At 44.5% G+C, this 18,134-nt stretch overlaps 1 protein-coding gene across 1 annotated transcript; it reads left to right on the top strand.

Moving 5' to 3' along the window:
• Positions 1-1,874: 1,874 nt before the first annotated feature.
• LOC133342489 (uncharacterized) lies at positions 1,875-17,675 on the top strand. Its single transcript, XM_061551643.1, has 13 exons — positions 1,875-2,396; positions 4,706-4,869; positions 5,554-5,752; positions 6,749-6,869; positions 7,417-7,527; positions 8,203-8,265; positions 9,411-9,454; positions 9,637-9,664; positions 10,362-10,484; positions 12,062-12,095; positions 13,317-13,335; positions 13,814-13,904; positions 14,350-17,675. Exons 1-12 carry the CDS (start codon positions 2,318-2,320, stop codon positions 13,897-13,899), a joined length of 1,071 nt encoding a protein of 356 aa, XP_061407627.1. The 5' UTR covers positions 1,875-2,317; the 3' UTR covers positions 13,900-13,904; positions 14,350-17,675.
• Positions 17,676-18,134: the final 459 nt, after the last annotated feature.

The raw sequence follows: 18,134 nt of genomic DNA, 5'->3' as shown, positions 1-18,134 counted from the left end.
CTGTGTGTGTGTGTGACAGGGCTGTGTGTGTGTAGGCTGTGTGTGTGGGCTGTGTCTGTGTGGGCTGTGTGGGCTGTGTGTGTGACAGGGCTGTGTGTGGGCTGTGTGTGTGGGCTGTGTGTGTGTGGCAGGGCCACGCGAGGGGTGGAGCCTTGGTCAAACTCGCCTTCATCCAGTCAGATACTGAAATATAGAAAAAACAAATACATAACAGGTGATATGACATGAATGTGTTTTTACTACATTTTATTGGTCTCACCACATTACAAGTGAACGTTTTGTCTTATTACATCAGTCGGTAACATCTGCAGTCCTGTGAAACGTGGCAGAAATTAATTGCCGGCAATCATGCAGAGGAGATGCTCGCCATGTACGGGCCGCGTGGTGTAGGGTGGAGGTGGCCACGTGGTGATCGAGACGGGCAGAGTGGCCAGCGAAGGCCTCTTCAGTTGCCACGTGCCAGGTCTCCTGCCGCGTCTGTGCTGCCCGTATCGGTCTACTGAGCCACGTGACGGCACACGGATGTCACAGCTCACCTCGGCAAGCAGTGGCAGCCAACAACAAGAGTGGTACCTAGAGGTGGTCAGAAACTCAAGTGACGACCTCACGTGCTGACGGAGATATTGTGATGATGTAAAACATGCGCAGAGCTATCTTGGTCCTGCGAACTGCGTCCAGTGTTTGTATTATTAATTCACAGTTACTCTTCATTGTATATGTCGGCCTTCACGACCAAAATTATTCATAATGAGTTTATTTTGGGAAATATCGGCGTGTCGGAATGTCAATTTGCAACTACCGTTTTATTCTCCACCGACTGACAGAGCCAAGCAAATGAAGTTGTTACTTGATTGGCAAATGTGTTGATTAATTTGATTTATCAACAAAACTGGATTGTTGAAAAAAAAGCAAATGTTTGTAATTTAATACAAAATTTTCCACAATGTTTCTCACATTCCAACATTTGTTTTTGCTGATATAACAAATAGTTTATTATGAATAACAACTAAATTGCCATTTGACCATCATGTGACAACTTCATTTGATTGGATCTGTCGGTTGAAGCTAAACATTGACATTCTACTTCCACAATCAATAACCCCAAATCAGCTAGTTATGAATCGCAGTTGCTAAATTAGATCCTCCAGCCATTGAGCATTCATGCTCTTGCCCATGTGGGCGAAACTTGCTCCTTAGTTGAGGTCTCTGCGTGCTATTACGCGTCGACTCAGCCTCAAACGAGTACCTCGTGCGGCGTGTAAACATCGCCACTGGGGGGGAGACAACAGGCGGCCACCTACTTCCTCGTGTGCCTTCATTGGTGCTCGCTAACAGCACTTGTCCCAGAAGTCTAAGGCTATACGGGGGGTCTTTGTCGTGACACGTAAGCTTGTCTCTTTCAATTCTCCATTATAGACCAAACATTTACACATTCCAGGTCACCTTTTCAGCTGTGCTGCAGGGTACATACCTCTGTACATAGCTGTGTACAGAACATAGACATTTATTTAACAAATATGTACACAGATTCCTGTTGTATCCACAGCGAAACGTCAAACTCGTCTAAAGCAAAGCTTTTGACGCACAGATCCGTGACAGTTAAAATCCTTTGGTGCTTTCTGCATTGTGCTATTGGCGTGCTTGGGTCAACACTCGAGTGTTTGTGACGGATATCTTTACAAATATATATATAAATAATATATTCTATGCCCAGCAGCAAATGTAGAGATTCCAATGTGTGATGTGATTGGAATACATACTTTGCAGTTAAGGTATGTGGTATGTTCTACACTGCCTTCATGCCACTCGGTCTATACTCAGTACAAGCAACAGCTTTTAGCAAGTGACTGAGTGGTACTGGATAGAAACGAATTGCAGTATATATTTGAAATGTATTTACTAGTGAAACAAATTAGCATAATTCTGCAGATACTTGACTGTAAATGATTTCAACAGTTCCACGATACAATTGTGGAGGTAAATGTACATTTTATCCGTGTCTTATATTTTTTCTAAACGACCCAAAAGCCGAGTCAAATAGTGAGACAGACCCCCAACATTTCTGGGGGTCCATCAGTAACTTGCTGACCTGCCCCGACTGGACATCTGTGAAAAAGAGCTTCATAGCTCATCGGATTCTTCCTCCAGTCTGACTAAGGATTCTAATTTTGATCCGTAAAATGCATCAGAACAGAGAAGTTTATCCTTGAGCCGCGCTGTGCACCGTGGGTGGCCCTAGTGGCCCTGTGATCTCCCCCCACCCACCCACCCATCGCTGCCCACTCCACAGTGCTGTGTCTGTGTGCAGGCTGCGCCGATGGACAAAGCGAGGCCCCCAGCCCCGTGGCTTTCCACTGCGTCCCTGAGGCTCTTCACATTGGCCGTGGCTTGCTCTGGTAAACTCCCCCCTCGCCTCCTCTACTGATTTCTTGCTGGAATCCTCTAATTCCACAGCTTGACAGATGACACACCACAGACATGATCGTCTTACAGCTCTGATGTGGAAATCCATCTTCATAGAGTATTTCAATGTCTGTTTGCAAAAACATTCCCCGAGAAGAGTCAGTGTATGTTGTACAGGCGACTTGTGTTTGCAGAGCACATCATGTACAGCTGATCATCAGTCCACTTCTGGATGAGGGCCACCTCACGCCGTCTGGCTCAGGGGGTCGTAGAGGTTTGTAAAGACGAGGAGCCTAGACCTGGGGGCATAGATGCGCAGTACAACAATCCACTTTCTTGCACTGTTTTCTGATACCCACGACAGAGTTCTGCACTGTGACAGTTATTTGGTCACAGTTTGGTTTTCTTCATATTACGTAGTGTTTGCTCAAGTCGGCAATGTTTGTAATGCACTTTCCACCTGCCTATCACGAAAAACGTAACAATCTGAGCAGAGTAATAGGTTGGAACACACGTGACTCGTGTGGTGAGTGGCACCAGTGAGTTCACTGCTGGTCACTGTCTCACCAACATTGGCGCAAAGGCTGCAAGTTATCGAGATCACCAGCTTCTATAAAACAACATTCCCAATTGTCTCACTGACGCATCTTATGAAGAGCGTTTTAGTACAATTCCCATCAATGCTATCAGTAAAACAAATACGTAACGACTAATTCCTATGGAGCAGTCTGCATGAGCATCATATTTTGTTCGTAATATATTCATAATGCCCTTGATCCAGCAAATGTTCACCGAGGACTCATTTCCAGCTGGGTGCCGCTGCACTGAGACGCTGGTTCAGTTCCACAGTTTGGCGGTCAAATCCCACACACAGTGGTCGCGAGAGAGGGGGGGGGTGGTGACAGGAACATGGGCGCTGGTAAGCCCCCTCTATTTAGAAACTCACCCTGTTGTTGTGACCGTGATTCACAGTCGACCATCCCTAACATGCTTTAGCGCTTCGCTCTTTGCGTATTACACAAGGCAGCTTCAATTGTAGCCTGGCACACACACACACGCGCAGCGCTGTCACGGCGACCGTGGCTCAGAACCAGTTTGACCGCAGTTGGCTTCGTGTCCAGATCGCCTGCCTCCAAAGCGACGTGGTCCGTCTCGTCTCCTGGACATTTGGATGTTTGTACAGTGACTAGCAACGGATTGTTGGACGCTGCTCGCCTTTTGGCCAGCCTAGTTACTTGCTACACAGTGTGTACAGCTACATTGACAAGTACACATCTACACACGAATACAGGCATATGACTGGTAACTGCACTTCTGGATTGTATGAGCGCTGCCATTGATATTTGACTAAGTCGCTTCATCCGCTGTTTAAAAATCGTGGCTTGTGGATTGGTAAAATAGAGAGAGAGGTTTCCTGGACAAAGTTGATAATACACATATATGTTATATGTTAAGATAACTCACGCAGGGTTCATTATAACAAATTTACAACCTACTTTAGACAGTTTATATTAATCTATTCTTGCGTATGATGGCAGTATGTTCATGAGCTAAATGTCGAGGTGTGCTCGCCACGAGAGGGGCTTCAGCAGAGAGTTCGTGTCGTTGTGCTCTGCCGCCATAGAAGCACAGGTCACGATGTCGGCCGTCGCTTGGTCTGCATGGCCACAGTCCCACGACTGCGGGTTGACTTTCATGTTCCATTTGTGAAGACGTGCACATCGCTCTGTTGACGTCCCGATGCTGTTGATGGTACAACAGTGTATTCAAGGAATGTTAAGTTCAGAAGATGCGATGTTTGGGTCTCGATTGAGGTGTTTATTGATGTATAACTAACTTTTAGTGGTGGAATGTTTGGGGCTCAAGGAATTAAACTGCAATTGCTATTTTGTACCGAGAGCTCCGTGCTTTGCCTAAGTGCCCGAACAGCCACATGTCTACTTACAAATAGAAACAAATCTTTAACCCCATTGTGCACCATCATCACCACCGTTTATTTAGCTACACCAGATTGGAGAGGTGGCATAGTGGCTCACAGTTTAGCACCGCTGAGATCTTCCATTTGAATGCAGGTGGTTACCGATGATGCAGCCTGTTTCTCCAGCGTAGTGACTCGATGGTCTCTGCCCAGTCAAACAATGATGACACAACACACGCAACAAACAGAAGACATTCGTTGTTGCCCTTAATTTGACTGAATCCCAGCTCTTAAGGGGGGGGGGGGGTGGGACAAAATAATGTACTACTGTTTTCCAAGACTCAAAGTGGTAGTAATGATAATGGTTTCGTTTGTTGTTAATAGTTTTACCCAGCCGTGGGTTTGAAGTGCTCGTGCCAGGAGACGTGTTCGTCACGGCTGGAGCCGTGGCGACCCTGAGCTGCACCTACCGGTGTGAGGCCCAGCAGCAGCAGCAGCTCGTCACGGTGGTGGAGTGGTGGAGAATCGACCGCCCACAGCGTGACAAGGCCAGTACCGTATCCCCAACTCGGCAGTCTGTGCACACAATGAAGCCAGTCGCGCATTCCTGAGGTCAACTGCAGTCATCGTCAGCCAGGATCAAGCCACGACTGCATGATGGCATCCCCAGATGGTCGTATGATAGAATTCTCCATCTGGCTCCAGAAAGTAGCCCATTTCATCTCATCATCTCCTCGTGGATGTCATTTCTGACTTGTTCCCGCCTTTGACCACCACTGTCGTTTGCCTTCATTTCCGCTATTCTATTTTCAGAATGCGCAAAATATCACGATGAATAATTGTGTGAAAACTCACATTGTCTGACTCCCCTCTCAATATGCATTTTGGTACTTTCTTCATGCAATCTCAGTGTGGCTGCTTTTGTAAATGGTTTTCATGATACCCAAATGTGTTTATTTAGGCCTTGGTTTTTAGATTGTGGATGTCTGCGTGTATGTATGTTGCATTTATTTTGCCACCGTATGTAGCCGACAGTGCTAATCGGAGGTGTCTGCATCAATGGTTACTGAGTACAATGCCTTTCTATAGTTTACAAAGGCCTGGCACAACAGTCATGGCAATGCATTGCCCTTTTACAGAATCTGATTATAAGTTTGTAGGTGGCTGCCATTGAGACTTCTCAACTTCCTTGGGTGCGAGTGTTTGAATAAAGCGTCCCTCTGTGTTTACAGATACTGACTATGGACTACTCCATCGTAGCTCACGACCACCGCGCCCACTGGATAGGCAACATCGCGTCCTGCAACGCCTCCATCTCCCTGCGGGACGCGCTGGTGTCCGACACCGGCGCCTATCTCTGTGATGTGCTGCTTCTGCCCATATACTCAGAGGGCCAGGCCACCCTACAGCTCCACGTGTCGCCTTATGATGGTAGATATTGCCTCAGAACACCTTGAACATCCACTGCTTGGAGATGACACATTCACATCTGTGTTGTGAGCTGTGCATCGTGATAATCACGTTGACGATGTTGTTGAGGAAGTACAGAGAGCTATCCAGAATCTGAGACCAGGAAAAGCACTGGGCAGAGATGATCTCCAGCAAACTGCTCAAGGAGGGTTGCATTGTGTGCAGACTGCTCTATATGACATCACAACTGTACTGGACCACAGGATGGGTTCCGCAGCAGTGGAAGGATACCTTGGTGGTCCCCACCTTCAAGAAGGGGGACCGTGCTAATTGTAACAACTACTAGGGCATCTCCCTCCTCAGTATGCCGTGAAAGATCCTAGCATGGATTAGTCAAAATCGCCTTGCCAGGCACGCTGATTAGAGGCTTTCGGAGCCCCAATGTAGTATCAGGCTGGCGTGGTCCTGCGCAGATGCCATATTATTTGTCCATTTACTACAGCTGAGGTGTAGAGAATTTTAACAGGCCCTGCATCTCTGCTTAGAAATTTACCTTGAGGTTACGAGAGGGATGTCCTCTGCTCCCTACACTATTTAACATCATCTTTGACCACGTAGTTTGCGGTGCTTTACATATCTTTACCGGAGGAGTTTCCATTTTCTACAGATAAAGTAATTTGGGAGTTATTTTTCAAATTTCGCCAATTTGGACCATGATACCAGTACACAATAGCCTACATCATCATTTCCCTTTTGTTGAGAATATAGCACGACCATTCGCAGCATGGGGTCATCACAGCTGCATTGACCTTTTGATTTCACATTTACGACCAGCAGGTTGGGAGACGAATCGGTATGCAGATTTAATTGAATTTAGCAAAGCTTCCAGACGAGGTCATACTTGTATCCATAATTGAACACGTGGAAGAGTTTTTAGGTGAGATTGAAAACTAAATCCAATCTTTCTGTGCTATTTCCCTAACGTGTCTGTATTTTTGTTTCTTCATATATTTGCAGTAAAAAACATATCCGATCCAATCCAGCCTCTGCCCAAGCCCCCGACTACGATAATTGTTATCATCGTTGTAATTGTAGTGGTGATCATCATCGTGGTTATTGCAGCTCGCTACTTGTCAAGGTGAGCCAAGCAATGGGGCAGGCATCATGAAGCAGTTCTAAAAAGTCTTCAGAATGCTTCCGTTGTTTGTCTATATGTCTGTCTGTATGTGGATGTGTATGTGGGGTCAAGTGCTGTTAGAGAGCACCTATGAAGGCCAGCACAGCACACTAGGGGGTGGGTAGCCAGCACACGCCCAGTCGCCTCTATCTCCCAAATGGTGATGTTTACACACCGCACCAGGTACTCATTTGAGGCTGAATCAAATAGGGAGTGGTATTATAGCGATTAGTGTGTTGCGCTACGAACCTGGCGACTCGTGTTCGATTCCCGCTCACTGATAACACCAGTGACGATTATCCGAACTGGTTCTGAGCCTCCCCAGGTGAACACAAATGAGTACCTGGTGCAGGATGTAAACTAATCTACCAGTTAAAGCCCACTGAATTATTCAGATGTTTTTCAGAGGTGAACTGGTCACATAGGATAAGTCATTGAAGTGACTAATATCATGTGGAAATTTATAGTAGCAACCAAATAATCGAAATGCATGTTTCTAAATGTGAAGGGCAAAACCGGAGGATCCGGATAAAAATCCACACAACCACCACGAGAAGAGAAAACACCACAGACTCCAAATATACAAGAGGCATTCCTTTGCCTCAAAAACTTCCCTTAAGTAAGCACGCTGGTAGGCACAGAAAGTTATCCGATTGTCATCGTGCCCCTCGTGCCTCCAGCACCGCTCCTCTTTCCGTAGCTGCACGCACATTGTGTGGAGCTTCTTCTGAGTACCGGGGCAGCGTTTGGTGTCATTGGCGCTGGGTTCTAGTGGGCGACCCGCTCATCGGCGGTGTCGCGGCGAGGTGTCACGAGTAGCTGGCCTCCAAGGCCTGCTGGTATTTAGCGACTGAGCTGATGGGAAATCTCACATAACCCAGTCTGTAGGATGGGCTTCCCTCTCGTCCAGTGTAATCCCTCTTCTGATTGCCTGAATGTTGTAAATTGCATGCAGTGCAATGTTTTGCATCTGTACCATGTCACCCATTTGCCCCAAATATTTGCTTCCTTTTAAAATTAGCCGAAAACTGTTTATTTAATTTAAATTCGGGCGAAATGAATTGTTAAAAAAAAATTAGCACAGCCAAATACATCGTTTTATGTTGTGGCCCAGATGAATTGGCATACGGCATCATTGCAGTACAACCACGCAATACAGAACACACAAACAGCTTAAACATTAATCGAGACATGGGCAGTGTGATGGTTGCTGACATGCACATTGACCCTGCTCACAGTGATACTGATGTGACTGTTATTCAAACCTCAAAACAGACACTTACAACTTTAACAGATCGTCCGTGCTCTTTCTAACCAGGTCGCCACAGTCAACGGATGCCACTGACAGCAGAAACACGTAAGTCTGATTCACGGAGTCTTCAGACGTGTGGTTATTGGTGGCTTCCTTGTGCACGTGTGCGAGCTAACGCACAAAGCCTCGGCACCCAAGAGAAGAGTTATTTTGAGGAAGCCACTTTCATTGTAGAAGAGTGAAGGCTTGCAGACATTCCGTGTTCACCTCGGAGCTCAACACACATTGTGTTGCCGTCATGTTCACCTAATTTAATACCAATTGTCCTCTTGGCATCACGTCATGAAGCAAAGTATAATTTCGGATCTCTTGAACAGCAGTGCGACCCTTCGTGCTGGGCAATGGCACAGACGAAGTGGATATCAGAGAGCTACCTCTGAGCACGCTCTTGTCCACACTGTCGAAGGCAGCACGTCCCACTTGCACCGTGTGTACGTGAGGTTTGTCGCAGGACATTAAAACGATTTATTTTCTCAGAGCTGTAATTTAGCCAAATTAAGTGCTGAATTAAATTTCAAGTGACTTTTCTTTACTCTTTGTTTATTTCGGTAAAGTCACGTATAAAGAGAAAATAATAAATTAAATACTAGCATACGACGTTTCGATTGAAACACAAGCAATCATCATCAGGTATAAATGAAATAGAAACACAAATCTAGTATACTTAGAAATGTAATGTAATGCAACAGAGAGTCGGTGTTGACTGTTATGTTATCCGACTCTCTGTTGTATTACTGTTGTATTACATTACATTTCTAAGTATACTAGATTTGTGTTTCTATTTCACTTATACCTGATGATTGTTTGTGTTGCAATCGAAACGTCGTATGCTAGTATTTAATTTATTATTTTCTCTTTATACGTGACTTTACCGAAAGAACCAAAGAATAATTCCTACAGTCACGAAAGCTCCAAATTAAGTTTGACTTTTCTTTGTTTAGTCATTATTGACCAGGCTGAGTCCATCAACTCACGACAATCGGGAACCTGCTTCAATCATCGGGAGCTGCTTGGATTCCAACCCAACGCAGCCTCCTGCCCTCTGGGCCACGTGCCCCGTTCACTGAGTTCAACAATCCTCTTATCAGTGAAACACAGTCACAGTGTGTCGGTGTGGTTACCTTGCACACTTAATAAATTGTGAAACTTTTTGTTATCATGCTTTCGCCATGTTTTGTGTGTTTGTTCAGAGGAAACACGATGCCCTCATTTGATCGGATTGCTGGTCCGTTCGGTGAGTGCCACTTCTACGTTACCAGAAGTTATCATTGCCAGGACCGCCCACGTGCCATCTGGCACAAATATATTGCTGCTGCGTTATGATACACATTCTTTATTGCTCGTGGTGGTTTTTTAATTATTAACATGTGTTTTTTAATTAGTACCATGTGTTTTTTTCTGTTCCTACATCGTCAGGTGAGAACGAGCTGCTGATTGAACACAGGTACCCAAGATGAGCCGTGTTTTTGGGGGTGTTAGAGGTCTGTGTGAGCAGGATGTCCAAGCCTGGCAGCGAGATGTAACTTGTTGGAACACTATCAACTGTATCTGCACTGTCGAGTGTAGGTCGTACAGAACATCTCCCAGTGTATTACTCAGTGGTGTGTGCCGTCTATAGCCATGGCATTGCCAAGGTCTGTAAGCCACTTTATCTGGACTGAAGGACTATGACCTTTACTCTCTTTATAGGTGTGGAGGTGCGAGCCGTGTTAGATGCGAGACTTGACCCCGAACTTGGGTTTGTCAATAACACTCCCCTAACAGGAACAAATATATAAGAGGTGATGTTGCAGGTATAATGGTCCTTCTGGCATAACACAGCTATCAGCAATTAACGAGTTTACTTCTAAACAAACGACCCTGTAGAGTTGGGGTGAAGACACGAAGACAAACGCTAAACCGAACAACGCATCCACACTCTTGACACATTTGGCCATTGGCCGAAGTGAGCAGGGTATGTCGATTTTATTCTCAATCGCTTATTTTAAACACTGAAATAATTGCTAAAAATGATGGTTGTAGGAGTAATGAAGTCATAGGTATCATTATTTAAAAAAAGGTTTACCATGATAACAAAATCTGTGGTTTGTCGAGTAGCCCTGACCTCCCACTTGCTCCTGTGTGTTTCTCTCTCTCTAAAGTAGGGGAAGGAGAGTCAACCGTGCGCCTTGCGTGAATTCCAGCGGCGGATTCACGGTGCACGCCACCTCGCTTCGTACATGTGGATGCAAGGAGTGCAAGAGTCTTCTCAAATACACACGCAAGTAAGCTGTCTGCCTTCCGCACAGTCTGCTGTTAATACATCTTACACGTGAGAAAGACAACTTAGTGAATGCATTTCCTTATTTGTCAGAAGCAAGAATTAAATATTACCCACCAATAATGATTCATTTATTTAGAGAGATGAAATAGGATTGATGGTTTCACGCTTGTGGTTGTGTAAAAACCAGACGCAGTACTGCCGCTCTTGCTAGAAATACATCCAGGTTCATGAGTTGTGCTCGAGATGCACATTGTCAGGATAATAATAGTCAACGGTGGACACATGCACACGTGACGCAGCTCTCAAACAGGACGTGTATGTATGCTTACGGTGGGTCGGTGGGAAAGCGAGGGGCTCGCAATCAGAAGGTTGCAAGTTGGAATCCAAGTTTGGGGTTGACTCAGCCCATCGTATCTCCAGGTGTTATAAAATAGGAACTACTTTAAATTGCGATTTAAAGCTTTCGTGACTGCAGGGATTCATCTTCTTGGTTCTTTCGGTAAAGTCACGTAGAAGGGAAGTAATAAAATAATTAAAATAAAACATAATAAAATACAATTCTCACGACGTTTCGGCCACAACGCAAGCAGCCGTCCTCAGGTGAAGAACAGGTCTGTCAGAAAGACAGACACTGTCTTTTCGACAGACCTGTTCTTCACCTGAGGACGCTGTCTTTCCGACAGACCTGTTCTTCACCTGAGGACGGCTGCTTGCGTTGTGGCCAAAACGTCGTGAAAATTGTATTTTATTATGTTTTATATTTATTATTTTATTATTTCCCTTCTACGTGACTTTACCGAAAGAACCAAGAATAGGAACTACTTTGTACAACTTTGTGGGCAAGTCAGGAGTGCTTGGCCTGGTGAGGGACTCAGTCCTGCAGTAGTAATGCAGAACTTCCACTACTGGCTCAAGACTCTAAACAGAATGAGCACTGCTTGAATGCTCATTTGAACAATAAGTCACACATGTGATTTGTTACTTTGATCCTTGCCCATGTATCGATGGTTCAATTTGAATGTGCAATTGTATTGAGGGACTGTTCTTGTCGTGGTGTTTGCTACCTGCCCAAGCTGCATTTAGTGTTGAGACATCGGCAAGAATGGATGAATATTCTTGGGTCTTTCGGTAAAGTCACGTAGATAGGTTCAAAGAAAATCACCGCAGCTTTCCCGCTCTTTTTTCTCCTGATGACGACCGCTTGTGTTGCGATTGAAACGTCGTCGTTTTTTGTTATTTTATTTTAACCTATCTAAGTGACTTTACCGAAAGACCCAATAATATGAATTCCTGCAGTCACGAAAGCTTTAAGTCAACATTTAAGAATGTATGTACTTATGCAATGTGTAGTTATATACTTTATTAATTTTTATTTACTTACTTTTAGTGACTTTCTTACCCTTTCTATACTTTTTGTATTGCTTGTTTTAATTTGGTGACCTGCCCCTCGAGACATCCTTTAACAAAAGCTTCACAGCTCCTCCAGTCTCAATAAAGTTTCTGATTTTGAATTGGACTTGTTGAGTGTATTAACTGTGACTTACACAATAGGCATTTGTTTACCGTTATCTTTTGCAGTCGCCAGCAAGAGGACATGACTTCAGCCGTGCAGGTAACCCAACCTGAGGTCTCGGAGCTTGTTTAATGTGCTGAGTGAAAGTTGTTGATACGGAAACGACCATCCAGTTCTTACACAGCGCAGAACATTTTCAAAACAAAAATCATCACCACATTCGCCGCTGTTACTGACTCACAGCAGACAAATGCACGAGAAGGCTGTAGCAGGCGATTCCACTTCTGCAGAGCTCAGAGAGAGAGTAGCTATTTTTAGTTAATTAAAGCTGCAATCTGTAATTTTAATCACAATGCCAACGATTTACCGAGGAAAGCCTCAAAGTTGTAGAAGTAACCTGAGTGTGAGTAGACACCCTACGCTCAAGAGGGGAAATGCTCACAGCTCCACACAGATGGATTCCATCCACAAGCGCAACCCTGTTAGTGAACCAAGTCGACCCGTGGACTGTGCACAGCGCTGTGCCGCCACTCCGGGGGCCTGGTGGCCCTTGGGGATGGTTCTTCGGGATCACTGTGGAATTGGTCGACAGTTGATATGTCAACAGTCTCCTGTACAATATTGGGCAGCAAACACACATCATTGGCATTGGAGTGAAAGTGGGGGGGGGGGGGGGGGGGGGGTAGAGAGAAATAAACAGACGGCAAGGGATCTGAAACCACGAAAAGTGTGTTGGTAAAGGCGAGGTGTGAAAGGATAGGAAAATAGCAAACAAAATATAGAATGCACAGAACCCTGTAAAACCATTAGCAAACAAAATAGAGAACTTGTCACAAACATGATTCAAGGTGTCACAAATGCAATGGAAGCATGAATTCAGTTAACAGGACGTTTATGATTTGTACATCAAAAACAGACAATGAGAGATGACAGAGAGAGTTGGGAAAGTAGTGGAGGGATTGTTTGTGCTGAAGAATCAGCATCAGGATCTTTATTTAGACTGCAGGAGAAATCCGATGAGCCATGAAGCTCTTTTTCACAGATGTCCAGTTGGAACTGGTCAGAAAGTTATAACAACAATTAAAAAACAAATAAACGCTTTATTAAGTGGTTATTGTTAACGTTGTAGTTATTTCATAATCTTTCTCCTCAAATAACATACACGCGAGTTAAATATCTGCAGTCGGACGTGTAAATAGTTGGTGTGTGAACAGCTGACGTTGCGCTGTTTGTTAGAGACACGATCCCAAAGTAGTTGCATACGGCCTGTGGACTTGTTGTGATTACTTTTCTTTAAAATTAAATATTATTATGTTGCAGGTTGGGGATGAACACAATGGTAAGTTGAACACTACTATTTAAAATTTGCAGCAATTTTTCAGAACAGGTTAATTGGAAGCAAGTATTCCTTGCCAAGATTTCTTGAACTCCTTCGAACCCCTCCTCCATCCCCTCATCTTGCTTCCTTCACTTGAATGTCGAGTCGTGAAGAGACCCGTAATGTGAAGGGTGACCTTATTGTAGCAGTGGGCATCCCATTCCAATTAACGCTAAAAATCCTTTACGTCACCTGCTGCTCCACGTGAGGTATAATTCCTTCCCAGTGAGTTGTGAACTATTCTCAGGATTATTGAACCATCTCAGATGTAAGATGCACCGCAAACTTGTGCCCATTCTCAATCAATGCATCCTCATCTAGTCGCAACTTTTGTTTTAAAAACATGGGAAAAGAGTGAAGCCTGCGTCTTGCTACAATGATGCTGCCGACAACCGAATGTGGCACTCAATCTCTCACAACCGCTCCCACTGGCCTGCAGAAGCTGCTGATGGAGCGTCTGTTGCTGTGCACATCCCCCGCGCTAAATGGACTACGAGGGGGCGCTTTCGGTCCAAACTGCATTAACCCAGGTGACGCATAAATGGTTCTAAGACCTCACAAACATTCACAGACAATTTTATAAGGCAAATGATCTGATATTGAAAATAATAATGAGCATTCATCATCATTTCTTTATATTTAAACGGGACCTCCCATGCAGTTCGCCACAACGCGCCCTGTGGCAGCAGAGCCCGGGTAGAAGCTGTCTCAGTGAGGCAAAGGTGGACCCAGCTCGGCCTACAAATCAGCCTGCCAGTTTAATCACAGGCAGCTGCCTGGATTCAAACCCAGGCAACAGCAATGTTGGCTCAGCACTCTGACCTCGGAGCCACCAGGTCATCTCGACCACTCTCCGTGCCTGGCCACTGGCTCTATCCGACCAACACTCGGCGGTTGGTAAACGCCTCTCGTTGCTGTGTGTGTACACGTCGATGCGTGGACACTCACATTTGCTTTCGTGCATTGTTTTTGTAGCCCTCAAGTTCCTGCTCTTCAGGCTGAAGAAGCAACGAGGAGGAGGAGGAGGTCTCCCCCGACAGTAGCTGGACCTGCGCCGTGCGAGGGGAGGGCGCGACCTTCACGGGCTTCTCGCTGTTCCCCGCCTGTGCTGGGGCTGATCTCACCACAGACAAAGATCCTCCATATAACCTCAATAGACTGTTGGGGCAAGTGCTGTTAGCGAGCAGCTATAAAGGTCGGCACGGCACACGAGGGGCTGGGCGGCCAGTGTCGCGACCGACCACCTTTGTCTTCCTAGTGGCGATGTTGATGCACTGGACCAGGTGCTCATTTGAGGCCGAATCCACTTAGGGGTTCAGAGCATCATCACATTGGGTTTGGTGGCCGTGAGTTGGAATCGAACTCTGGTTGCCGGGTTCCTAGCGTCGCGTACTAACCACGACACCACCACACGCACACACGTACGCGTGGCAGATGACCGCCGCCTTTGTAAGATGACAGCTGATAAGCACCCCATTTTGTTTACAAGTTAGTGAGTTTCTGGCCAAATGAACATCTCCACTTTCAAGTCCTGAAAACACTGCTCGAAATTCCACATTCCTATGACAGGGACGAGTGTCTCTTCACACTCCGCACCTGCGAGTGCCCGCACCTCCACCTAGCACGGTTGGCTACGTACGGTGCAAAAGAAGTTCAACATACATACTCACATGTTCTTTAATCTACGTGTTAAGATTCTAGCAGGTCATTCAATTCATCCTTTACAAATCGGACTGTAAATAAAACTACACAATGCTCTAATATCTGTAAAACATTTGTACCAAATGTGACATTTCTCTTAAACGAACACCATTCAAATCGGCCTTTTTAAAATCTTAATTTCATTTTATACAGCGGAGTCATTGATGCTAATTGCATTTCACAACACCGTACAATAATTTTATACATAATCACATTAAGGACTAAATCCTATTTGTAACAATTAAGTAACTGAAAACCCTCAGAAAATATGAATAATTACTGTTCTCTTTGATAGTTTGGATATTCTAAACCATTTCCTAATTTATTCACACGTTGCCATACACCCAAAATTACATCGAAACCAATCTGGGTTCCGAAAAAAATACAGCACCACATCTGCTGCATTAGACTCTCTGAATCACATTTACAGTAGCCTTGATAATAAGCAGTACTGCGCCTGTCTTTGTCTTGACTTGTCCAAAGCCTTTGATACAGTCGACCACAACACCCTGCTTAGTAAACTAAGTTGCCTCGGTTTCTCCAAACGCAGTGGAATGGTTAAAAAATTACCTCTCTTTTTGCACCCAAACTGTATTCATAGATAGTTGGAGGTCAAACAGTATTAATATAACAAAAAGGGTTCCATCCTCGGCCCCCTCTTGTTCTCTCTTTATGTCAATGACTTGGGCACTGACCTGGATCATTCCAGGGTAAATCTGTTTGCAGATGACACAATACTGATTACTGCTGGCCGCTCTCCGGATGACGTGATTGCTAGGCTCCAGGGTGATTTCAACAAACTACAACATCAGCTAGTTGCTCTTAAACTAGTCCTGAATACCTCCAAAACCAAGGTGCTATGCTTCTCACCAGGACTAAAGCAGGAAGTTATTTCCCCCCAATTATATTCCTTAAATAATTATCAAATAGAGAAAGTCAAGATCTAGAAGTAGCTTGCGGTCATCTTTGATTCAAAACTGAATTTTCAAGATTACATTGATTATATTGGTAAAAAGACAAAAATAAAAATTGTTTTTTTGTATCGACACTAGCACTGCTTCCCCCCTATGTTCCGCTTGGAATTGATAAAAGCTACCATACCTCCTCTACTTGATTACTGTGACATCGTGTATAAATCAGCCCCCAGTACTGTACTGAAGAAGCTTGACTCATTTATCACTCAGACTTAAGATTTGCATCGAACTGCCCATATAGGACCCACCACTGCGATCTCTACATTGGGTCAAACTTAACTTCTCTTAATGATCGACGGCTTGTGCATCAGATCGTATTTATTCACGATGTACTTGCAAACAAAATCAGCAGACTACCTGCTGGATCTCCTCGCTGTTTCAAAGAACAAATGTGACCTAAGGTCCTCGCTCATTTACCAGCTTCACATTCCTTATTGCCGTACAAACACTGTAGGAAGGGCCTTTTCTATTGATGCCCCCAGGGTCTGGAATGCTATCGCAATAAACTGCAACTTGGATCACTACCTGTGAGATCTTCACTCAAAACTGCTCTAGAGGAGTTGTACACCCCTAGCTGATATGCAGAGTGGCCTGAAATCAAATGCATCGCTCCGGATGTCCGCTGCAAAGTATGATCTTTAGTTTTGATTATAGTGTGCTGATGTTTAAAGGTGCATTGAAAAGTTTTGATACTGCTCCTGATACTCCTGCTGTTATGGAGTGACTTATGCAGCCAGCTATGGCTGCAAAGTTTGGTCGTACCTGTTACGCATATCGTTTATTGTTAAATTTGAATCACAGTTCCTATGATCACTGTTACATTGTTTTTATAGCTTTATTTTGGTGATTTCGAAAACATTTTGGTTTATCCATGTTTGTTTGTTTGTTGTAGTACAGAGTTAGCCTGATAACTTTATAATCTAAATTGTCTTATGGTTGTTATTGTTTGACTTGCATCCCACTGGATTTTTGCACACAGCGTTGAAATACGGTGTTTTTTCTGGAAGACTTTGCAGTTTTTTCCTGGATTTTTCTGTTGCGTGTAGTTACTTGAAGATGTTTCTTGTTAATATTTTTGTTTGTTGCGGTTGCATCCGAGTCAAGAGCCGCATGGCTCTCAGGGTTAGACCTAATACATGAAACTGAAATGAAACTGAAAATCCTCACTTCCTATATATATGCTACTGACGCTTTATTTCCAATATTTCTTGCACCTAACTATTTCAACAATTCTGGTGCTTGCTTGTTATGGATGTCTACGTTATTGCATTAAGGTTTGTGTTTCCACGTTTACTATGAATGATAGGTCTACTTTTTACATCTCCTGCAAGTGTAATGATGTTTATAATAAATTAATAATTTGTGGGTCTATTTGTCAATCCACTCTTCACACACCACCTCTTGCAATACGGGGTCTATGCAACACCAAATAACCCGCAGCGCTGTACATCACTGGTTAATGCGCCTATTGCAGTAAAGAGTTCAAGCTTAAAGAGGAGACACTTCAAGACAGGGGTGGAGAACGTTTATTTTTTAGCGTGGGCCGATGAGGACATTCAAATAAATACCTGTTGGGCAACCACACGCACGCACCTCTGAGTTCTGCACCAGCGAGAGATCCTTGCGGTGACAGGAGTCACGACATTAAATAATAAAATGTATTGTCTCCTCTAAATGAGTTCGCTTGTAAGGTTGAGTTATTGAGAACATGTATTGATATCCTGAATTACCAAATTCAAATAACGAGTGAGACCCCTGTTCAGTGCGATGAAGAAGGGTCATTACCCAAATTGTCACATAAATTGTTCCTTTAAAGGCCACAGGGTCACTTAAATTTTTTTTAAATGTGTGCTCTTTATATTTGTGCGCAACTGATTTGTTGGTAAATTATATATAAACTGCTTGCGCATACTCGGTGGGCAAAAGATGGCGTAGACTGCGGTGTAATTTGAGTTAAAATCTTCTTGGTCTGCAGCCACAGAGAGCCATCTTGACACGGCGACTCAGGGCGCCGCATCTCGCCGTGAGTGTGCGGGTCGAGGGGAGCGGCGGTGCAGCGGTCAGCGCGCTGCGCTACGAACCCGG

Source organism: Lethenteron reissneri, chromosome 15, assembly GCF_015708825.2.
Source record: "Lethenteron reissneri isolate LAM-NWPU_2019-01 chromosome 15, ASM1570882v1, whole genome shotgun sequence".
NCBI lineage: Eukaryota > Metazoa > Chordata > Hyperoartia > Petromyzontiformes > Petromyzontidae > Lethenteron > Lethenteron reissneri.
The sequence above is the reverse complement of the archived record's forward strand: the minus strand, read 5'-3'. Positions and strand labels throughout refer to the sequence as shown.